The sequence below is a fragment of the Diospyros lotus genome, chromosome 13, assembly GCF_014633365.1.
Source record: "Diospyros lotus cultivar Yz01 chromosome 13, ASM1463336v1, whole genome shotgun sequence".
In the NCBI taxonomy this organism is placed as follows: domain Eukaryota; kingdom Viridiplantae; phylum Streptophyta; class Magnoliopsida; order Ericales; family Ebenaceae; genus Diospyros; species Diospyros lotus.
The window spans coordinates 2226045-2250034 of NC_068350.1; the positions used below are offsets into that span (position 1 = coordinate 2226045).

The 23990-nt window shown below is 36.0% G+C and overlaps 2 protein-coding genes across 2 annotated transcripts; both read left to right on the forward strand.

Annotated features, from left to right (window-relative positions):
• The first annotated feature begins 2552 nt into the window (after positions 1-2552).
• Positions 2553-5906, forward strand: LOC127788481 (uncharacterized). Its single transcript, XM_052316815.1, has 4 exons — positions 2553-3179; positions 4244-4451; positions 4890-5354; positions 5467-5906. The coding sequence occupies exons 1-4, from the start codon at positions 2714-2716 to the stop codon at positions 5552-5554; spliced, it is 1227 nt and encodes a 408-aa protein (XP_052172775.1). The 5' UTR covers positions 2553-2713; the 3' UTR covers positions 5555-5906.
• Positions 5907-6837: 931 nt separating this feature from the next.
• LOC127788482 (uncharacterized) lies at positions 6838-23915 on the forward strand. Its single transcript, XM_052316816.1, has 9 exons — positions 6838-7893; positions 9300-9458; positions 10921-11004; positions 12839-12892; positions 13329-13421; positions 13508-13651; positions 22987-23094; positions 23331-23382; positions 23470-23915. Exons 1-9 carry the CDS (start codon positions 7558-7560, stop codon positions 23496-23498), a joined length of 1059 nt encoding a protein of 352 aa, XP_052172776.1. The 5' UTR covers positions 6838-7557; the 3' UTR covers positions 23499-23915.
• Positions 23916-23990: the final 75 nt, after the last annotated feature.

Below are 23990 nucleotides of genomic sequence, written 5' to 3' on the forward strand. Positions count from 1 at the left end.
TTGTATCTCAAGTTTGGGCTACTCTTGAGATATGTGGGCCGGCGGCCCAAATGAACCAAACAAATGATTTTTTATACAATTAACAATTAATTTTTTTATAGCAAAAAAAAACATTTTTCTTCCCATAATTATTGAATTAATGAAAAAAATTAAAATTACCTTTTTCAACTTCATTTTAATTTTTATTATTTTATTTTGATTAAAATAAAAGCATTGAAGTTGATTTTTCCTTAGGAAATCAAGTTTTTCTTACAAAAAAAGAAACACAAAAAGCTAATAAATTAACAAAAATATTTCTTAGTACTCTTCTACTAAGAGAGAGCAAAAGTTCTATTTATCTAAATTGACCGAACTTGTTAGTTCAGTTTGATTTTTTTTTAATCATTTTGGTTTGATTAATTTTTTTCAAAAATTATATTTTCGGTTCGATTTTTTGGTTGAAATAACTGAACTAATCAAATTGATCGAACTTTAAAATGATATTATTTTTATATTTATAAAACAACGTTATTTTCTTTAATTTTGTATATTTTCTATCATTTTCTTTATTTTTTTCGATTTAATCAGTTTGGTTCATTTTTATACAATTTGAGTTTGATTTTTTTTTTTATTATCGGTTACCTTGATTTTTTGGGTTAATTGATTGGTTCAGTTTAGTTTTGTTTCTTGATTCAGTTTAATCGATTAGTGAATTTTGGTTGATTCAGTAATCGAATTGATTGTGCAAACAAAAACTTATGGATTATTATAATTGAGAATTAGTTTTATTTTTTTATATATATACAAACTTTTGGAGACTTTCTCTAACATCCGTGCATAGTTGTATGGTTTTTTTTTTTCTTGTTTATTTGTTTGGTTAGCTTGTTTAGTTCTATTATATTTAAGTCTTTTGTTGTAATATTCAGGGTATGCCTCAACATAAAGTTATAGTCGCTTTTGTAGTTTTTTTATTTAATAAAATTCTTATTTATAGAAAAAAATTGTGACGAAAATAAGTTCATCTAACTTGTTAAACACAAAACAAAATAAAAAAATAATGGCATGTTCTCTTTGCTATTTTTAGTCATTTCTTTTGTTTTTAGTTTTTTAAAACACTAAAAATATATTTATTTTATTATTTTTCAAAAATTTAATTTTTAAAACAAAAAGAATATATAAAGAAAATTAAAAACAACAAAATGTGTCTTTAGTTGTTTTCAGCCAAAACAAGTACAAAATCTCAAAACACAAAAAACGACTCTTTACCTATTTTTCTCTTTCTTTCCCATCGTTCTCATACCAAGCCATTGAGGGAAATTTCCCTAAAAAAAGAGGGAGCAAATTCCAATAACCCTAAACGGTCGAGATGCGAGACATTGGCCGTTGAGTCTATATTTGTGATGACGTCTCCTTTCTTCTTTGTTGATCTTTTGTGACTCAGATCTGTTGTCGCCGTTATTCGAGCTTTCGCTACCACTACTTCACCCTCTACTACTGATCTTTCGTGGTGTTGTTTAATGGTTGTCGACCTTCCGTGACTGTTACTCGTCACTATTAGTTTCCATCGAATGGGCTTTTGCCATGAATTTCTTCCATTGTGCCATCTTTTCCCTTTTCCATTAAATAAACTTTTGATTTTAATATTCAACATAAAGTCTTTTATTCCACGCAACTTCGAGGGAAGTTATGGATTATAATATGTGTATATATATGTATTTATATGTCTCATGATTTTTTTTTTTTATATAAGATAATAATCAAAAAACAAAACATTGGCATATACGAAGATATTAAACGAATTAACATATTATTAATGAGATTATCACATACGTGTAATATCTTATTTCCTAATTGATTTGATTAGATTTATTGTAATTTGAGATTATGTGAGGGCCGTTATATTTATAAGCTTTTTGGGATAATATCGTTGGATATGATTAGTAAAAAATGGACATATAATATATAATATTCTTGATTTTTCAAAGTCTAGCAGTGTATGATAATCAAATTTATTAAATTAAATATTATTAAAAAAATATTCTCAAAATTTCAAACAAAATATTTTTTATTTTGAGAAACAGTTATTGAAAATTACAAATAAAACTGTTTTCAATTTTTTGAAAATAGATTATAAAGACAACAAATTAAAAATAAATTTAAAACTTAAAATTAAAAATTAAGATGCAAAGAGAAAGGGCCCTTAGCATTTTGTCACAATTAATTAAATTAATTAAAATATTATTATTTATATGATGGTGCAATTTAGTAAATTTTCAATCTCTTATTTTGTTATTTTTGATAAAATACATATTTAATCTCCTATAATTACATGCTTTATTCATTTAAATATTTTAATGTTTTATTATTTTAATTAAACATTAAATTATGTAATTTTTGAGTCAATTATATTCAATTATACTTATGAATTATACTTAATTCGTTATTCTTGATAGATTTGTCGAGATATATGTAATTAATTTAAAATTATATAAATAATGAATTTGATTAAAATAATAAAAAAATTAATGCGCTAAAATATTTATTTTGCCGTTATTTTTCTTCCAAAAAGAATCCAAATATGGCCGGACGGAAGGATCAAAGATTCATCAGAGCAGGCTGAGGCTGACGGTCCGAGAGTGCCTGGAGGTGGAGCTGATAAGGCAAGCGCTGTATAGATAATACGTTCAAATCCATCAATCAGCTGCGGCGGCGGACAAGTGGTTGGTGGCCGGCAATGCTCAGCCTTGCAGGATTTCCACCGCCCTGCAACGCCATTCCTCAGTTTCTTCCTTCTCCGACCAAGACCCAGCTCTTTTTTCACTCGCACAGACCGACCCATCACTCCTTTTACCCTTTTCTCGGACGATTCCGTACTGGGTTTTATGTTTCTTCCCTAAAGAGTCGCGGAAATGGAGGCCATACCCTCCTGGAAATGGGCGGTTTTGACGACGACGACGGGGAGGACGAAGACGGCGACGGGGAGGACGACGAGGAGGACTTGCCTTTGAGGAGTATGAAGGACTGGCTTGAGAACAAGCCTCGTGGGTTTGGCGAGGGGAAGGTGTATGACACTTCAATTGAAGACAAGTTGCTCGACGAAATGCTGCAGAGTAGGGAAGCTCAGGCTGCCAATATCAATGAGCTCAAAAACAGCCCTCAAGAAGCCAATTCCAGCAAAGAAGTTGACCTCAAGCAGAGAGGTCCTTTATATTGTTCTTATCTTATGTCACCCGATTGCTCCTACCCTATTCTAGTAGTTTGTTTAATACTTTTCCACTGTCATATGCTGCATTGTTAGGGTCTCGTTTCCCCACTTTTCGTTAATACCTAAGAACGGCTCTGCTGACACGTAAAAATAGATAAAATTAGATATGAAATTACTCGTAATAATGTTGGAGCCATTCCTATTAAAAAAAAGATGTGTGAGACATAACTAAGATAGTTTTATCTTGTGAGAAGGAGATGAACAGAAGCTCATGAGCTGTAAGATCTGGATGGATTAGAAAAAGTATTTCATGAAAAAATGATAGAGGAAGGCCCAGAAAAACTTGGTGGGGACACTTAAGTATGATGTTAGTTATTAGGGTTTTGTAGAAGAGAAGGTCATAGATAGAAATAATTGGAGAGCTAGAATTCTTGTAGCCAACCTCACATAGTGGGTTAAAGCCTAGTATGTTGTTGTTGTTAAGAACTGATGCAATCTGGATATTTTGCTTAATTTTGATTGAAAGCGTGGGGAATTTTTCATCTGCCAAACATCTTCCATAAACCAGTAAGCCTTCACAAAGTTGAAATAGTGCTCAAAAAACACTTGCTAGACTTTTTAAATTGACCTGAAGCTTCAAAATCACGGAGCAATTCTTAGTGATTTGCCCTTATGTGTAAAGGGGCTTATTCCCCAGGAGCTCCAGCTAAATGCCCATATAGAGAAGAATTTACTTGTGTGCAAAAAGGGATGAGGGAACCATCCTATACGGACTAGATCACTCGTTATGGATATTATATGTCTAATTTTTACTGGAACTACTTCATATGCTAAATATGCCCTGTTGTAATTACACATGCTTAACATTAGTGGTTATAGTTTGATTCCTTTTCAAATCTCTAATATTTACTGTTGAAAACAAGTCCTAGATTTAATAGGAGTTGATACTTGATAGTGTCTTAGTTTGTACCAATTCGGGGATAGCATTCTTATGGTTTCATTATTTACTCTGCACGTAAATTGAATCTCATTTGGCGCATAAAACTGGACTTATTGCAGCCCCTGAAGTTGTTCCTAGTGCCATTTGTGTACGAGTAGTCAATCTTCCTAAGAAAAAGAACATCGACAGGGATCTGCAGCGGTCTTTTAAAGGAGTTCCTGGGATTGAGAGTATAATTCCAGCTGTTTCTGGAAATAAAAAGACAAGGGATCCTATATGCAGGGGCTTTGCCTTCATTGGCTTCAAGTCTGAGAAGGATGCAAAAAGGTAGTATTTGCCTATTTGGATCGTGAAATGCAATAAATCAAGTGATTAATCTCATGTCCATGTACCGGCTAACCGTTGTACCATGCATGCACGTACCCACATGGGAAAGTATTTTGAGCCTCCAAGGCATCACGTCTGATGTGTTCGTGATTAAGGTAAACTTGTAAATAATGATGTGAACTTTGTTAAATATATTTACAAGTTTACCCTTATCATGTACATGTGGCAACATGTGGTTAGCTTGAGGCATTGCTGATGTGGTGCCTTGGAGGCACAAAATACTTTTTCATTCCCACGCACATTGAGATTATTTGGCAGATTTTTTTAAGTGTTGCATGCTCATGAGGAGATATTGCTTCTCATCAGAAGGAGAAACAAAGAGGCCTAAGGTTGCTTTATGTGCTTAATCTAAGTCTCTGGTATCTCTGTAATTGGCAGGTTTGTAGAGATGTTCTCAGGCCAAAGCATAAGTTTTGGTAAGATTGAGAAGCAGATACGATGTGAGATTATGAATGCAAAATCTCCCACCTCTGCAGATGAACACTCAGCAAACCAAAGCTACAATGCTTCCCAACTAGAAATAGCCAGCTTGGAAGAAGTCCCAGATGTTGATTTTGACATTGATAACGGTTCCTCAGATTCTTGGGAGATAGTTTCCTCTGATGAATCCGAGGGTCGAGATGATGAAAATGTACCGCCCCAAGGGGAAGAAGATAGTGAAAATTTGAAACCTTACAGTTTATCCGAGCAGAGTTTAGGTGACAGTTTGGGAACTAGAACTGAATCGTTTTTAGAACCGTCTTCAAAGAAGCACGAACATGTCCAGGCAAAAAAGAAAAGACCAGAATCCAAAAGAAAGAGGACAAAAGCTTTGAAACTGAAAGTTCCAGGATCTGCAAACAGGTAGACTAAATATGAAATTCGTGCTTTCTTGTGCTTCTTCATTTCTATTTTATTTTTTCCTCCGCTGGATTTTTCATTTCTGGTTTTCATTCTTATATGGCCAATGATACAGGTTAAAAATCAAGGAGAAAGCTGTTCTAAGTGGTGTCCTCTCCAAATATTCAGAACAAGCTGCTTTAGCTTCAAAGGAACAGCCTTGAGATTCAGTTCTTGCCTCTTGGTATACTTAAATATGCAGGCCTAGTCCTTTTTCAAAGTACCAAATGGTCCAATAGGTGAGCCATTTGCCACCAGTGGAAATTAGGTAACAGATTGATTCTGTTTGGTTGTGATTGGTCTGCTATTCCAGGCCATGGGGCTCATCTGATCTCCCTGGGTTGTCTTTGTTCCCCCAAACCCCAGAACTAAAGGTATCAGAGCAGGGAACCCAATCCTGACTGTCTTGAGAAGGTGAAGCCATTGTTTGTATTCTTGTTAATGACTTCATCCAAACAAAGGACTATACCAGTTGTGTTTCATGGGAGACCAAGTGCTTGTTTGTGTTTGGTTATAGTTTTTGTATTTTCCTTTTGGTTTTTCCTGTTTTTATTTTCATTTTTTAATTGAAAGATGCCCTTTTATATTTTATATTTTAATTAATTTTTGCCTAGATAAAAGTTAATTCTTTTATAATTAAAAAATTTACAAATTAAAATTGTAAAATTAATCTCTTTATAAAGCACTAAACTAAACTATTCTTGTGTAGTGTTATATTTTATCTTGCTATATTGTAAATTGAGCATGACAATTGAATTTATTAATTTTAAAAATAAATAATAGATGTTTGACTAACATCTTATATTAATGTTGTAAATATATAAAACGATTAAAAATACACTGACGCATTGAATAATTATTGTGAAAATTTTCATTATTATTGAGAGAGTAAATGATTATAAAAGTAAATATTTTTAATGAACGTTGATTACATTGGACTCATCTTAGATTGAACTAAATCGGAACTAGAATTTACAAAAATTTTAGATTGAAAATTAGACAGATTAAGACTTGATCCGACTGATTTGGTTTATACAATTTTTTTTCTTTTTTAATACAAAATTAAAAGTATAATATGTATTATATATATGCAATATATTATATATTATGCAGTATTTTTAGTTTAATTATAATTAATGTATAATAAATATAATGAAAAATTAATTATGATTAATTTTAAGATTAAGGAATTGAATTGAGGTCTCTTGCTCACATTTTAAATCAGGAAAAATGCTATTGGTACATTATGTCTTACATAATATAGTTAAAATATTTAAAATACTCTGCAATAAAATGATGTAAGATGATAAGATACATGACTAAAATACCCCTCATCCAAAACAGTGAAACGTGATAAAAAATATTTTTATTATTTATAATGCATTATTGTCCGAGGAGTACTAATAGCGTGGTTCTTCGAACCAGATTGGTTGTTCCGAACCAAAGGCCATAGATCTTCCAATTGGGGAAATTTGAGAATTGAGGGAAAAATTTTGAACGACAAAAACCCTAAACCCCGAGACTCTCTCTCTCCAAGTAAAGCAGCGAAGATGGTAATGCTGACTTATTAGCCAGCGTTCTGAGATTCATCTACTAATAAACTGGTATGCAACATATTCCTTCTCCCTAGGATTCTTATTCCCGTTTCAGTTTTCTTCTTCTTTCTCGCCAACCAAACGGAGCCAGAAATATATACCCAAACCTATCCGAACCACTTGCCGCTGAAAGGGTACCGGGGGGGGGGGGGGGGGGGGGGGGGGGGGGGGGGGGGGGGGGGGGGGGGGAATGCCATAGAATTAAGCGTTGAGTCTTGCAGTTTTGGGGTTTAGGACTCGAAAATTGGTATATTAGGGTGGAAAGAATCCACTCACTGAAGTTGGGGAACTGAATGAAGCCAAATGCATTTACTTTTGGTTTGGATCTTGAATGGGTTAAGGCCAAATGCATTCACTTTTGGTGGTTGGTTAGAAATGAAGTGAAGTCGATTTAAGCATAAATTTTTTCTTTTTTATCAATCACCGAAGCAAAAGATTAGCATTAAATAACTACCGAATGAAAATCTTTTGCCCTCAAAAAGAAATATTGTAGTCAACGTATCAGAATAGTATTCATTCCCCATATTGACCTGCCAGAAATCTGAAGAATTTGGAAGGGCCCCTACCCTATCATGAACTCCTTGTTTCGTGCATGTACTGCGACTATTCTATCAAGAACAGGTGATTTTGTTGCAAGGAATTCATTTTGGGGATTCTCTGTTCCCTCCTGGAAAGTAAGATCCGAGCATCCCAGTATTAGAACTGTTAATTTGGGACTTCGGTTGACAATATTTCGTGTTCAATGCTACTCACCTCATATGGGAGGTCGAGGTAAGTCTCGTTCACGTAAATTGGATTCTAAACCGTTTATGGATGAAGAGAAGAATGCTTTCTTTGTTGTGCGGAAGGGGGACATTGTTGGCATTTACAAGAACCTTAGCGACTGTCAAATTCAAGTTGGATCTTCGGTATTCCTTTTGACCCTGCATTCTAGTGTCATCTTTCCCCCCCCCCCCCCCCCCCCCCCCCCCCCCCCCCCCCCACTTCGTTAGGTCAATCTACGAACCAATGTCCTTTATTATGTTGTTGACTTGATTATCTTATTTTTGGATTTGAAGTTAATATCTTACAATGTATGAGAGCTTAGATTGCATAGGCATTTTTAGGATTATATGGTCCTTAAAGTATTAAGCAGAAGTTTCTAAGCATGATTTAGGTTGTTGAAATTTCATTGGTTAAACTGGTTGGATTAAAAATGTTTCTTGACAACTCATTGATGTTATAGCAATTTTTCTCGCATTGCAATCCAAGCGTCAGGGAGGGGAGACTTGGTAGCAATGGCAAGTTTTCTCCTTTGTGGCTGGAAGGTTATGGGTTCAAATTCTAGAAGCAGCCTCTTTGCGAAAAAAGCATGGGAAAGGCTGCATACAAATACAGCCCTCCCCCATCTCTTGTAGGGCGGGGAGCTTCAGCATTGGGGATGCAGTACAAACTTCAGAATTTGTTGTAATTGTTATGATGATTAAGAACTTTGACTGTGCTTGTTTGATGCTTTCTTTTTTCATATTTGGCCCGAAGGTCTAGCAACTAGTGGGTTTCACAGCAAGCATAGACTTATTATATGTCTTACAAGCATGAACCTAATAGTATCTTAGCCCTTGATAGGGCAGAATGGAGAAAGAGAATGCATGTAACCAACCTCAAGCACTTTAGAAAAGGCTTAGCTGAGTTAAATTGAGAATTATTATGTCAGTCAAGGTGTTAATGGCATGCATCTTTGGCTTGTTTGTTTAGATAGATATGCATTCTTTGGTTTATTTTAAATGTCTTCCTTCACTACAGGTGCTTTTTGATTTTTTTTAAGAAAGAACAAAATTCAGTTTATTTGATCTGATCAGATATATTCTTATTCTTTTATTTTTGCAGCCAACCAAGATTTCTTTTATCAATAAAAAGAGAAAAGCCCCCAAGTTTTGTGTCAACATTTTATTGTTTGGTATTACAAATTAGTAGTGCTAAAATACTTGGTACTGAGCTTTCTAGTTACAAAATTTTGAAGATTCCCATCAAGAGTCAATTGTGGGGCATTACTTGGTACTTGGATCTGTTTCCTGACCTGTTATTTTGATTCTGTTATTTCACCAATTGCACCCATGTATTTTGTGGTTTGGTCATACCTGTCAATTGGCAGATGCCAGTGTGCTAATGACTGGTGGCAGTTTTGGCCAAATCTTGTTCGCTTTTTTCCAAATTGATTCTTTTAGTCTTATTTAGAATGTGTAGGAAAGCAGATGTACTGTTCATCACTTGTCTACATGCAAGTTTCTACTGCTAAACCTGCATATGCTCTCCATGCCCCTTTTTCTTGTGATAGATAAGCGATCCTCCTGTCAGTGTGTACAAAGGATACTCTATGCCTCAGGACACTGAGGAATATCTTCTATCTCGTGGGCTTAAGAATGCTCTCTATTCCATTAGAGCTGCCGATTTGAAAGAGGATCTTTTTGGCCCGCTTGTGCCTTGCCCATTTCAGGTGAGTCCAGGTTGTATATAGACTCGTTGACCAAATATTTGCTTCCCTAGTGGGGTAATTATCTTTTCTCATTTGATATGAAATGCATTGGAATAAGTGACTTTAGTTGAGTTTTGATGAACTTATAATTGAGTTTGGCATCTTACCAAATCATACCCGCTAAACATCCCTTATGTTAATAGAATTTGAACCTTCAAAGACTCTCAAAGTCAATCACCGAAGGCTGCGTGCACTGCTACTGTGTATTTTTTACAGGGGAATCATGTTCATAGAAGTAAAAGGCTTGGAACCAGTGTTTTTTTTTATAAAATTCTTGTTTGAAATTGTGATTTTTTCGGCAACAACCTCTTCTGTTACAGTGTGGTGATGGCAGTACAAGCTGATGTGGATGCAATCCCCACTTTCTAAATTATCATTAAATCTGAAACACAATATCGTAACAAGAACAAATCATTTGAAGTTGCTTGCCCCATTGGTATCAAAATGGCTGGGGCTGCCTCAACCGAGGGTTTCCTTACCATTTATGGGAGATTGCAGCTCCCATCACCTTGTGGGATAGATTTTGCCCCATTGACGCTTGAAACTGGCCATGAGAAATACCCACATATACATGAAGCCTGCCATATGACTTGAACTTTCTCCTAAGTTGATTTTTCATGTCATTAGCATGTGCATTCTATTGTTTTGGTTTGTCATGATTTGAGATTCTGAATCAATCAGCAGCATTTAATTGAAGTATCATTTGGTGACCACCCCTGAAAATATTATTGTGCATGGAGATCTCAATGCCTTGCTTTGCTTGAACTAGGCTTTTCTGGAAATGTGGCTTGCAGTCTGGCTCTTAATAGTATTGCCAAATTCATCAACATACCGACATACTACCATAAAAGTTTTGGCTTTGCAATCTGAAATCAGGGGTATTATTTAGGTTTTGCCTTCAAAGGAACATTATAGGCATGGCACCTTATTCACATTTCTATCAGGTTGTCATTATTGATTTGTCCTAACTTCACTTATCAAAGGAAATAAAAAAAAAAAATGGTTGACAATCTTACTTTGTTGTTGTGAAAACTGCATAGCTTATAACCTCCTCCTAAAGTTGAGTTATTCCAAATTTTCAGATGCAGTAACTGGAGTGCTTTTCTCATAATCTTGATTTATAAGATCACATCTTCCAAAAAAATAGATTAATTATTTCCATTTCATATCTAAGACAAACACTTCCCATCATCCTTTTCCTGGCCTGGGATTGCTGTTTGAAATATGAATAGAATCACAAACTGCAGAAGTCAAGCTGATTATGATGATCTCCAACTTTGGGTAATTCAGAATATTTTCTCTTTTTCTTTTTTCTTTTTGTCTTTTGTTTATGTAAGCAACAATTGAAGGATTACTTTCTGTTTTTCTTGATGGTATATAATGGATGGCTAATATGTAACTTAATATATTGTTTTGCTTTCAGCAACCACCTTCTTCCATAGTTGAAACTCCAAGCAAGGATCTGCCAGCAAAGAGGTCACATGAAGTGCTGGGAGCAGAAACTATGGTAAATTTCAAGTGCAGAAACTCATGATGTTCAGTAACTGATTTTTTTGACACAGAATTAAGAAAGCACCGATACAGTGCTCCAGAAAATTAATTTTGAAAATGTCTTTGTCATTGTTATATAACAGAAGTTGGCAGCATATTTCTAATAGCCATATATTTCTTAATTGTGATTCAGGAACAAGTGTCACAGTAGTTTTTCTTATATCCTGTTCATTCCCCTGAACATGAACACATATTCATGATGGGGCATTGCCTTTTTATTTCTTCAATTTTTTCTGTTTATTTTTCTTTTTACTCTTTTCAATAGATCAATACGAGTGAATCTATAATACTATGTTTTAGGATATGGCTTTTATCCTGATCTGATGTGGGAACAAGTCTAATTTAGATGTGGAGAGAATAGAAAAATTGACTGCTATTTTCATCAGACAAGGGAGAAGGGTTGCCTAGAAGTTGGGTCCTTTAATGCCTTGACCCAATCTTATGAGTAGTGTACTGTGATGTTTTGGGTTAGTACTTGGTCCTAGGAATTCAAAAGTTAATGTCAGCTAGCACTTTTAGATGAGTGATATGATGTTACAAGCGGCATTATACAGAAGTCCACTATTGTGCAGGTGCAGGTCAAGATGGTATGTTAGAGCATTAGAAGTTGGTCATTCATGCATGCTCCAATCATTGGTAGCATATTTCATTGCTTGGTCCCAATAAAAGTTAACTTTAACTAGCATGCTTAGTATTTAACTTTTAACTGTACTTTTGAGGTGAGAGTCCATGGTATTTACATCTATTATGTTGTAATTCATCCTTTTATTAATATTTTTGCCTTTGATGTTTTCCTTGTACAGTGTTATAATATACTTGGATGGCCAATCTTGAAGTACAAGTGATGTAGAACCAAAGGAGGAGGAGAGAAATAGGAAGAAGAGAGAAGAGCTATAGAATAGAAGAAGAATATCCAAGAAAGAAAATCTAAAAATCTTTTATTCTATATCAATTATCAAACTCTGAATAATCTCTATATGTGATGTATTTATTGATTTACAAATCCTTACCAGACTAGGAATCTCCACTGAACTAGGAAATAAGAACATAAATCCTAATCGATACCTTTTATACTTTGTCTATATGTCCAACCTTCTTCTGGGACTTGACTTCATTTCTCAGTGATGAAGATTCTGAAAGAAAATCCTGTTGGTTCTAGAAGAATCTCACGATGAACAATATAATTTTGAAGTTTAGCAGTTTTGCTTCTGGATCACATGACAGTTCAATTTTCTAGATTGACACAACAAAGAAATAGCCTGTTAAAAGGTCATTTGAAGTTAGATATGGGATTCGCATTGCAAAATTGAGATTTTATTGTTGTAAGATGCCAGTTGAATAATGTAATCTCTTAGATCCCTTGGTGGCATTTATTTAATCAAAGAAAAAATGCTACTGGAGAAAGAAAGAAGAAAAGCTTTCTCAATGATAGTGAAAAAGACTGAAAATTAAGTAGAAAAAGGAAAGGCAGTAGGATTGGTGAAGATTTTGCCTCTCGGGGAGAACCAAAAAAATTCAGAACTCTGTAGAATTGCGAGCAGTTCCATCAATGTGATAATTGAATAAAATTGAAATCTCTAGTGCAAATGTTGAGGGGATTCTTGCTCCCAGTGAGATTTAATATTTAGAAGCAACTTCAACAGGTCAACAGGGTCACTGCTATATAACTGCTAATTTTATTTGCACACCATAATTGCTGTGTGTTATTTGCAATGCATAATACTCCAGTAGTCACTTCTTTTGACCCTGTTGTAGTCTTGTGTGAAGTGGGCATGTATTTTATTTTGCAGGAAGTAATTGCATCAACATCTATTGCAATTGATCCCTCAAGAAAGCATATCAAGGTCAATCCTGACATCTGAGGCTGAAATTCTATCTTATGTCATGTGTGGATGTCCTATTCATGCTTGATGGATAGTTGGATACAGTAATAAGAATGCCTGCTTCTTCCATTTACTTGCTAAAATTGTCTTCACCGTCATCTCACTTCATGGAGTTGGCTACAAGAATTCTACTCACTGCAAACTTATGGAAACTTATCATAATAAGAATGGGTGTGACTGGTCTACTCTTCCACAAACAACACCACCCCCCCCCCCCAAAAAAAAAAAAAAAAAAAAAAAACAGAGGAAGACTAGGAATTTTTAGGAATCTTGGACTGGGAGAGGATGATGAATATAAATGTATTCTTCTTTTTTTCTTTTTCTTTTTTGTTTTGGGGGGGGTGGTTAAGTTTGTGCTATTGGTGCTTGAGAACCTAATTTCGGTGATTATGTGCAGCGTTCTTGTATTCTTGAGTTTGATGGTGCTTCAAAAGGAAATCCTGGGCAAGCTGGTGCTGGAGCTGTGCTGCGAGCTGATGATGGAACCGTGGTATGTAATCCTTCCTCTGGGGGGTTTCTGGTTATCTTTTCCTTCTTTTCCACATTTAATGTCCCTTAATCTGGACTTTACAATAGATTTGTAGATTACGTCAAGGTTTAGGCATAGCAACCTGCAATGCTGCTGAATATCGAGCCATACTTCTAGGGATGAAAGAAGCACTCAAGAAAGGTTATACAAATATTCGCGCTGTGGGGGACTCAAAACTTGTGTGTTTGCAGGTTTGGTTTTTTATCTTTTGTACATTGCAGTGTCACCACCATTTGTTTATGTGCTATAATATAGTTATCTATTGTTGTTAATGATTAGTATCTTTGGGAGTTAACTATTTGTTTTGAGTAGCATCCTTTCCTTTCTTGTTTTAGTTAGAACTACATTTTTAAGATAAAAATGTTAGAATATTCATAGTAGTTTCAATTTTCTCTTGAAAAGGAAACAAATAGTTATCATGTGGAACTTGTTCTTTGAGTTTGTGTGATGGGAGATATAATACTAACCTTTTAATGTACATGATTGTGGATGATGATGTAGGTTATGGTTCAGTTGCTTAGAAATATATTTTTTCACTGGATTAGAGGAGGCTATTTATTTGTCCTTTTGTAGAAACTTTTGTGTATAGAGTGTGTTGTGTCATTTGTATTAGATTAGATTAGATGTAAACAATATCGCTGTATTGCCGCATGTATTTTTCTGTTGAAGAGATAGAATTAATTTCACTTTTAGAAGGTATGTTTCTAGAAGGGGCAGCCGACCAATTTAGTTAGTTTCAGTCAGTTGGGCAGATAGTTAATTATAAATAGGGATCGTGGGATAGGGATAGAGATTAGCTTAGTGCGCCTATTTCCGGGAAGGTTAGGTTCCGGTTTCTGTCTTGTATTTGGGATTGAGTGCGAGAGGTAGAGAGTGGCTGGGGTAGCTTGTATTCTCTAGAATCCTGTTAGCTTTCAGAGCATATGGGCGAGGTAGGGTTCAAGTTCTCGTTGAAATCATCCTATAGTTGTTTCAAGATAGTGGAAAAGAGGCACCAAGTAGTCTGGATGTAGGTCTTGTTCCCAAGACCGAACTAGGATAAATTCTGTGTGTATTCTTGCTGTTTTGTTTTCTTATTTCTTGTGGTGTTTCTATTGCTTGTGTTATCTAGTGTATGAGTGGATAAGGAGAGCTATTTGAGTCGAGAAAATCGGCGGAGTGCTGTGATCTAGTCTAACAGAGTGGAAAAAAATTTGGTCTGCATCTAGCCACTTCTCCTACTGCTTTAATAATGTGGTCCAACAATGGGAAATGGTCTTTCTCACACTCTAAATGGATATTAGCATATTGTGGTCAAAGACAAAATCCTACTACTCCAGCACCCTATCACATCCATTGCTTCTTGACACTGGAATATTTTCGTAATAAATCAGCTCAATTCAATAAGCTGATGTTCTGAATTCTGGTTTGCCCATATGGATCCATTTCATCCAGTTGGTTTATTTGAAGTCATATTATTCAATTATAATGCATTCAATCTAATGATAGAGCTCCAAACCTTAAGGAGTCTTGGTGGTGGAATGAAGAGGTACAATTAAAAATTAGAAAGAAGAAAACCTGTTATAAGGCTATATATTAGTGCAGCAATGAAGAAAACCTAAAAAATTATAAAGAAGCGAAAAAGATAGCAAAAAGAGCTATTAGTAAAATAAGGTCAAAAGCATATGAGAATCTATATAAATGACTTGATACAAAAAATGAAAAAATGGATATATATAAATTAGCTAAAGCAAGAGAAAGAAAAACAAGGGATCTAAACCAAATGAAATGCATAAAAGATGAAAACCAAAATGTATTAGTGAATGAGGGGGGAATTAAGGAGAGATGGAAGGAGTATTTCACAAAATTATTCAATGATGGTGGGGACACAAGAGTTAGGTTGGGACATCTTAATAAGTCCGAAGGGAACGTGAGCTATATATTTTATCGACGCATAAGTTTAAAAGAAATAAGGCAAGCATTAAAAAATATGAAAAATCACAAGGCAATTGGATTGGATAATATACCAATAGAAGCATGGAAATGCATGGGAGAAGAGGGCATTTCCTGGCTAACGAAATTATTTAACGCAATTCTTAAATAAAAAAAGATGCTAGATGAGTGGAGAAACAGTACTTTGGTTCCTATATACAAGAACAAAGGAGATGTTCAAAACTGTGAAAATTGTAGAGGAATTAAGTTAATGAGTCATACCATGAAACTCTGGGAGAGAATAATAGAGCAGAGGCTCAAAAAAGAAACAGACGTCTCGAAAAATCAGTTTGGTTTCATGCCTAGTAGGTCAATAATGGAAACTATATACCTATTAAGGTGCCTAATGGAAAGGTATCAAGATCATCATAAGGACCTGCATATGGAGTTTATAGATCTAGAAAAAGCCTATGATAAGGTCCCTAGAGAAGTATTATAGAGGGTTTTAGAGAAGAAATGAGTTCGAATAGCCTATATACAAGCCCTTAAGGACATGTATCACGATACAAAAACAAGGGTTAGAACATGTGAAGGAGATACTGAACCATTTAAAATTACAATGGGACTGCATCAAGGTTCTGCACTAAGTTTATACTTATTTGCTTTAGTAATGGATGAACTCACTAAACACATTCAGATAGAGGTGCCATGGTGTATGCTATTTGCAGATAACATAGTGTTAGTGGATGAAACAAAAGAGGGAGTGAACACTAAGATTGAATTGTGGAGAAACAATTTAGAATATAAAGGATTTAAATTAAGTAGAAGGAAAATGTCATGACCCAAGTAGTAAGTAAAGGGCAATATAGTAATAGTATTATAATAATAGTTAGGAGATATTTTAGAAGCACATGGGGTGCACGTGCTAGGTTGTTATTGAGCTTGTAATGCCTATATAAGGCTACTGCTATTGGTTTGTTGGGGTATGCTAAAAAATTATGAAATTGAAATTCTAATTTCTTCTCTACCATTCTTCCTCTCTCGTTCTTCTTCCTCTTTTTTCTGTTCTTCTATTTCTCCCTCTCTTTCTTCTCATTTTCTTCCCCAAATCTGTCAATTCTTAGTTCTAAATTTGCCGATTTCAGCCTGTTATGAACCCTAGGTTCATGACAAATGGTATCAGAGCATGTTCATCGACTGTGATTTCAATCTATTCTAGACGGAATTGAGGCAAATATAGTGATATTGGCGAATTGTCGAAGAGCTTCAACAGAATCGATCGGTCAACAATTTCGATCCGATTCATAAGGAACCAAGGAGAGATCGTCACCAAGCAAGGCGTCCCTCAGAACTGATTGAGGCTACTTTGGAGGATAGTTTTCGGAGCCGGTCGGGTTACAGGAAGCGATTAGGTAAGCTGAGCTACAGGTGATCGCGACTTGTGATCTAGAAGAGTTGTTCGGTTTTATTGGAGGTGTCGATAGCAGCTTAGGAGGATTTGGAAGCCGCATGTTTGATCAACAGGCCAATTTCGACGACTCTACCGAAGTGACGGAGTTGCAGAAGCGTGGTGAACCCTGTAGAAATGGCTGAACAGTGGATTTTTTCGCGTTCAAATCTAAATCGGAAAGAATCAAGGATTGATTGAAATCGTTAGGGGTACAAGGGATCTCGGATTGAACTGTAGGCGGATTCCATTTTGGATCAGCGGATTCCTCTGACTTCGTTCGTTCGTTCGTTGAGTCCCAACACCATGGGCTGCTAATTTTCGATCACCGTAAGTTCCGAATTGGATGGCATCACTTAGCGAGGTTATCCTCGGCTGGAGTTTGGAAATTCTTAGCATTTGATCCACAGTCACTACGGGTGATCCTCGGAAATTGATTCTGAAGCTCGGGGGTGTAGCATGGGCGGCTATTTGAGGCTGAAAGTGGAACGCGAAGCAGATCCCAGTGAAATTTCAGTAAATTATGAGACCGAGCCAATGGTCACAACTAGTGGACGGTGATTGGGTGGGTCGCGGCCGTTGCAAATCGTGATTGACGGCGGATAAATTGAGCTTCCGATCTAATTCGGAAGGTGTATGTCGGACATCAATTAGGCTTGGAGTCGGGAGAAGGACTTCGACGGTGATTGAGCTAAGAGAATTCCGATCTGTTTTTGGGATATTGCTGTTGACGTGATTGTTTGAACAGGGAAGGCGAAGCAGAAGAGCAAGTGGATTGAGGAGAAGAAGGTGCCAATTTCGATGAGGAGGGAATAGGTCTGGGTCTCGGCTAAGAAGCCCAGCAATTTCGGTATCGGATTCCAGCAAGGTTCAGAGCAGCTGGGAGTGGATTTTTGAAGGCGAATTTGGATGGGTGATTCTAGGTTGTGACTTGGGGCGCTCCTTTGCAGTAATTACGATCCAACTTCATTAAGGTAGATTCTGGCTGTAAATTTTTGGGTCAAAGTGGAAAGGAGTGGGTGCCCGACTCTTGAGTTGCAATTAAGGCAAGTCTAGGAACTGCTACAACATGCAAAACAGAAGCATGTATATAACTCCCATTCATTGGCCATTGAAGTATGTTGTTGGTGAAAATTCGACCATGGGTAGTAGTACAGATCTGAGACCATTGGAGTCCCAGTTGCAGCAGAAGAATTCTTCCTTTTCTGTTGGAATGGAGCATCAATGGCACCCAAAGAAGGCTGCATTCTTAGTGGGGTGTCCTATTCATGAAGCTAAGGGAGGCAGTGCATACATGAAGCATAATGCTTCATTTTTAGTAGGAATGGAGCCTCAATGGCAGCCAAAGAAGGCTGCATTTTTAGTTGGCAGCAACAAGGAACAGAAGAGGGGGATCAGCTAAGTTGACAAGGAAACAAGAAGTGTAATACATGAAGAGTGCAAGGAATTCGGTCGAATGTTCCGCGAGAAGTTACAAGAGTTTGCAATAATACTGATTAAGAAGTATCATTACAACTTTCCAGCGGAATACTTTGATGATTATCATGAAAGTTTTAATAAAGAGAAATTCTTAAAAATGGAGCAGCAGCAAGAGAAGCTGAAAGAAAGAGCAAACAAGGAAGCAAGGAGCATTGATCATTTTATGGAAGAGTTGGAGCATGAATCAGAAATGAAGAAAAGGCGGAACCAGGAGCGTGGTGAACATTGCAGTGAAAATTCTGCCTCATCCAACCGAAATGATGAGTTGCCAGATGATTTTAAACTAGATGGGAAGCCTGGATCAGTTGATAATGGAGAGCTGCAAGTTACCAAGCTTAAGGTTGGGAATTTGTCTCCTCAGGTGGATGAAAATTTAGTTATTAAAAAAGTGATAAATCTTGTTGGGACTAAAGAACCATTGGCTGGAACCGAAGAAAACTTGTTAAGGGTAACTAATGATTCTGAAGAAGCAAAGAGAGGTTATAAAGACATAAGTTTAGGCCAAATTTTGCAAGAGAAAGAAGCTAAAAATTGTGTTGAGAATCAGTCTACAAATCAGATTGATGATGAGAACTGCTATGAAGATGGCCTACTTGTAGCTGAAATATCTTCCAATGTTGTGAAGGTGTGTAGAACTGATCCTAAAATGTGCCACGATGTTGCTGTAAATTTTGAGGTTGAGGAGCAACATCAATTGAAGGCTGAAGGACTGCAAGTTTCAGCTGTTGCTTGTGACCAGAAACACCTAAATTCAATGAAGGCACTAGATGAGGATATATTGACTGGATTTGGCATCATATTGGATCCTCAATCTATGGGTACAAGCTGTCTTAATTTGGTAGCTATCACAAACCCACGGGAAATGGTATGCCTCTCCTTGGAGGAAGATGCAGCTTTGATTGCACTGATTATCATTTTTGTTTTAGCTGAGGAGTATCCAAGAACAAAGAAGAAGCGGCCTAGAAAGGGAATGATAAAATAAGGAACAACCAAGCTAGAGAGAGTTGGTATTGGTTGAGGAGCAATGGCTAAATTGTTGTAAGTTCTTGGGGACAAGAACTCTCTCAAGGAGGGGGGAATTGTCATGACCCAAGTAGTAAGTAAAGGGCAATATAGTAATAGTATTATAATAATAGTTAGGAGATATTTTAGAAGCACATGGGTTGCACGTGGTAGGCTGTTATTGAGCTTGTAATACCTATATAAGGCTATTGCTATTGGTTTGTTAGGGTATGCTGAAAAATTATGAAATTGAAATTCTAATTTCTTCTATACCATTCTTCCTCTCTCGTTCTTCTTCCTCTCTTTTCTGTTCTTCTATTTCTCACTCTCTTTCTTCTCATTTTCTTCCCCAAATCTGTCAATTCTTAGTTCTAAATTTGCCAATTTCAGCCTGTTATGAACCCTAGGTTCGTGACAGAAAACAAAATATATGGAATGTAAATTTAGTAAGAATGCAAGAGTGAATGGTGTTATAATAAAATTGGAAGACCAAATCATATAAAGAAAAGACCATTTTCGATATTTGGGATCAGTGATTCAAAAAGATGGAGAAATTCACGAGGATGTCACACGTAGAATTAAGATAGGTTGGTTAAAATGGAGAAATGCATCGGGGGTATTATGTGATGGTAAAATCCCATTAAAACTGAATTAAAAATTCTATAGGACAACTATAAGACCAGTTTTGTTGTATGGCTCAAAATGTTGGGCAGTCAAATACCAGCATGAGCAAAAGACGAGTATAGCGGAGATGAGAATGCTAAGATGGATGTGCGGCCATACAAGAAAAGATAAAATTAGAAATGAGGTTATTCGTAATAAGGTAGGAGTAGTGCCAATCGTGGATAAGATGAGAGAGATTAGACTAAGATAGTTTGGTCATGTGAGAAGAAGACCTAGAACACTCATGTGAGAAGAGTTGATAAAATGAAACAATTAGTCAAAAAAAGAGGTAGTGGTAGACTCAATAAGACTTTGGAGAGACATTAAAATTTGATATGAAGTGTATAAGCCTAAATGAAAATATGACAAAAGACAGAAATACATGGAAGTCTAGAATTCATGTAGCCGACCCACATAGTGGGATAAAGGCTAGATATGTTGTTGTTTTGGATACCACAAAAAGGAACCTTTACTATAATATGTTTAGTTGACAACCAGGTTGGAGTGCATATATATGTCTCTCAAAGCTCCTTTACAAATTATCATCATCAAAAGCTTTAATCCCTCTAGGTGACGACAGTTGCAAAATTATACTTCTCCAATCATCTTTATATCTTGTAAGGTTATTATATCTCATAACATGACGAAGTATTTTTTAGTTTTTTCATTGGTTTCCCTCTACTTTTTTTATTACAAAATTATTCTATTCCATCCACTTGCCTTAGAGGTGCATCAATCAATCTTTTTCTCACATGTTTAAAGACTCCAAACCATCTTAATTATGTCTCATGTATTTTATTTTCAATAGGCACCATTCTAACCTTACTTTGAATAGTCTTATTTCTAATTATATCTTGTATGATTGCTTAATCACCATAATATCATTATCTAAGTTATGTTATTTGCACAAGTTATTATTTAACTACCTGACATCCTGAGCCATAAAACAAAGACAGTTTTATGGACGCACATCTCCACTAAAATTTCTCTTTAAAGAGATGTGTCCAATAAAAATATTGGACACATCTTCACAGTATCCATCCTACGATATCCATGAGTACTAAAATCCAATAATCTCCCATTCGTTTTAAACAATTGATATGAATACTTAGGCTTTATTTATTTGGGGGAAAGTGTTTTCTTGAGGGAAAAGGAAAACAGTTTTCAAAGAAAACAATTTTCTGGAAAGAATTTTCCTAAAATGTGTTTTTCAGTTGTTTGGTTGTAACCTGAGGATTTGAACGCTTGTTGTGACCAAACAAAGAGAGAGAGAGAGCCAGGCGGAGAGATAGAGACTGAATGGAGAGAGCGTCAAAGAGAGAGTTGACATCGCAGATGACAGCGGTGAATAGAAAAGGCAACTGTGAGGTAGATGGTGACCTAGATAGATGGCAACACAAACACAAAAGGGGGCTAATTGAAGCACTTTAGAGTTATTAGGGAGGTTGGGAGAGGAGCTTTAGGGCAAGGGAAAATGACTTCCCTTCTAGCAGATGGGAGGTCGTTTTCCCCAACTTGTGTGTTGTTTTAAGTTAGGTTTTTTATTGATTGGAATTAATTTTCTGTTGCCTTTTGTGTTTTCCTGCTCCCGAACACTGGAAAATAGGGAAACCCCAAATAAACAGAGCCGTAAACTAATATTTTATACAAACAACTTAATCTTCAAGTCTTACTACAACAACATTCTCACTTCTAGTTTTACTAAGTTTACATTTCATACCTTTAAATTCAAGGGTCCTCTATAATTCAAACTTAGTATCAGCAATTTTTTTTAATCCACCAAGGCAATATTATCTGCAAATAATATATACCAAGGCAACTATTATTTGGTGTGCTTTTTAAGTTTATCCATCACAAGAGCAAAGGTTAAAGGCTTAGTGCAGATATTTAATGTCATCCAATTGTAACTAGAAAAGCCCCAGTATCTCCTCTAGAGGTCCCTAAAGTCTTAACTCACATTTCTGCTTGATGATAGTATTTGATAACCTGTATATAAGTAATCCAAATTACTGAGAGTTAGAGAGCCTATAAATAAGCTAAATCTTAGAGGATGGGAATAAATTGTAGAATGATAACAGAACTCAAGTTTTCTCTCTGTTCAGTTCTCTCCCCAATTTCTATCTGTTTTCTCCTTCATCTTTCTCTCTTTTTCTCTTTCTTTTTGATCTTACTCTCTGTTCTTCTGAATTCTCTCTCCCTTCCTATCCTCTCCCTCGATTTCTTCCAAATTCCACCTAGATCCCTGACATGAAGTAACAAGAAACTTGAAGTAACATAAAATAACACCAGCTCTGATATACGGTTGAATGGTTCCCATGTGTCAAAAAATATCAAAAGCCCATCAGTAACAAGTTGTTTTGATTAGTCAAGCTAGTTGAGGGTGCTGTAAGAACAAGGAGAAGAGGGGTGGAGCAGACAGAATATGTTACTACGAGAAAAAGCTGGGTTTATCTTTGAACCAACCAGTCATAGGTTTCTATTTGACTGTCGTTTGAATGTTCTATATTTTCAGAAAGTATCCCAATTACAAGTGTAGATTCTAGTCTTGGATGATAGATTTACTTGGAGAACCAAGCTTTATGATTATCACGGAAGCAATTTTAGACTATCATGATTGTGCATAAAATTCGGTATCTGTGTTCTTTATTTCATTGCTCGAACCAAGTGCCTTCTTCGTCTGCCCATTTTCAGCTCCAATGCCGTGCCAATCATAGTGAATGCAGCATCCCCTGACCTTTACCAATTGGTCTCAAAACTGGAACTGGACAGACATGAATATTTTAGTTTTCAGCTGCAATATCTCCTGATCAATTACCAAGTGTAGCTGCGGCTACAAGTTCAGAAGTAAAAATGTTAACCACAGAATTACTTAGTAGTAATTACCCTAAGATAGAGTCACAAGAAATTCAAATGCATTTGTCTCCATGCCAAATTTTGCTTTCCCATGACAATCTGTTTCACTTTATTAATTCAAAATGCAACTTTTTGGTTGCCTTTTCATGATAAGAGAACATTGTCAAACAGGTTCAGGGTATATGGAAGGTAAAAAACCAGAACATGTCTGAGTTGCATGGGGAGGTGAAGAAACTGAAGGATAAGTTTCTTTCTTTTGAGATAAGTCATGTACTGCGGGTATGTTTATTGTTCCTTTGCTATTTGTGAATTTTTGGTTGTATAGTTTTGTTCTTTCTTGGATGAAACCATACTTCTTCAAATGATTTTCTTATATTTTGCCATCCCATACCCCTTCTGTTGGGGTACTAGCACAAATGTCAAATTTTTTTACCAGCTTTGGATTCCTTCTGCTCTTTACTTTCTGAAAGTTGATCATGGCAAATCTCTAATCTTTCTATTGTCACGTTCAAAAGAATTTGAACTCCGAGGCTGATGCTCAAGCGAACTTAGCTACTCATCTTGCTGGTGAGACCTTTACTTATTTAAGTCTATCTGCAATTATATTAATTCAATAAAATCTTCAATGTTTATGGTATATCAATGTTGTTGCAGACGGCCAAATAGAGGAGGAGATTGGATAGTAGTTCCAAATAAAAGCAGGCCAGTGGATGTGTACATAATTCTTTTGCCTTGTTCTCTGAGCAACATTTGTTCCCAGGAAGGCGAAACAATTATTCAGGTTTGACCTCTGGGAAAAGCACGATGAAGCTCCCAACAGGGAGAGGCAGATAATGTCAATCATTCCATCTCTGAAGCCGAAGCATTTGTCTTACTGAAAAGCATCTGTCAAACAGGAGATTGCTCCATTAAGGTCTCTTACATAAAAGTACATTTATCTTGGGATATATATATCTTACATTCAATTTTTTATTGGAGCCCTGTTTGAATTTGTTTCCACTTGGCCAAGCTTCTCTTTCTACTTCTCCTGTGCCCCCTTCTTGTTTAAACTTAAAAGGAATACTACTTGCATATTAATTCAAGCTTGGGACTTCTGGAAATTCCCTCCTCCAGTGTAGGCTTAAGCTGTTTGCGGTTATGTTGCTAGCCTTGCCTTGTGATGATATCTTGAATGT

Excerpts from the sequence above, each read along its gene's own strand:
- LOC127788481 (XM_052316815.1), top strand. The coding sequence starts at position 2,714 with ATGCTCAGCCTTGCAGGATTTCCACCGCCCTGCAACGCCATTCCTCAG. Across the intron at positions 3,180-4,243 it reads AGTTGACCTCAAGCAGAGAG|CCCCTGAAGTTGTTCCTAGT; the intron begins GTCCTTTATATT and ends GACTTATTGCAG. Across the intron at positions 4,452-4,889 it reads TCTGAGAAGGATGCAAAAAG|GTTTGTAGAGATGTTCTCAG; the intron begins GTAGTATTTGCC and ends TGTAATTGGCAG.
- LOC127788482 (XM_052316816.1), top strand. The coding sequence starts at position 7,558 with ATGAACTCCTTGTTTCGTGCATGTACTGCGACTATTCTATCAAGAACA. Across the intron at positions 7,894-9,299 it reads AAATTCAAGTTGGATCTTCG|ATAAGCGATCCTCCTGTCAG; the intron begins GTATTCCTTTTG and ends TTCTTGTGATAG. Across the intron at positions 13,652-22,986 it reads CAAAACTTGTGTGTTTGCAG|GTTCAGGGTATATGGAAGGT; the intron begins GTTTGGTTTTTT and ends ATTGTCAAACAG.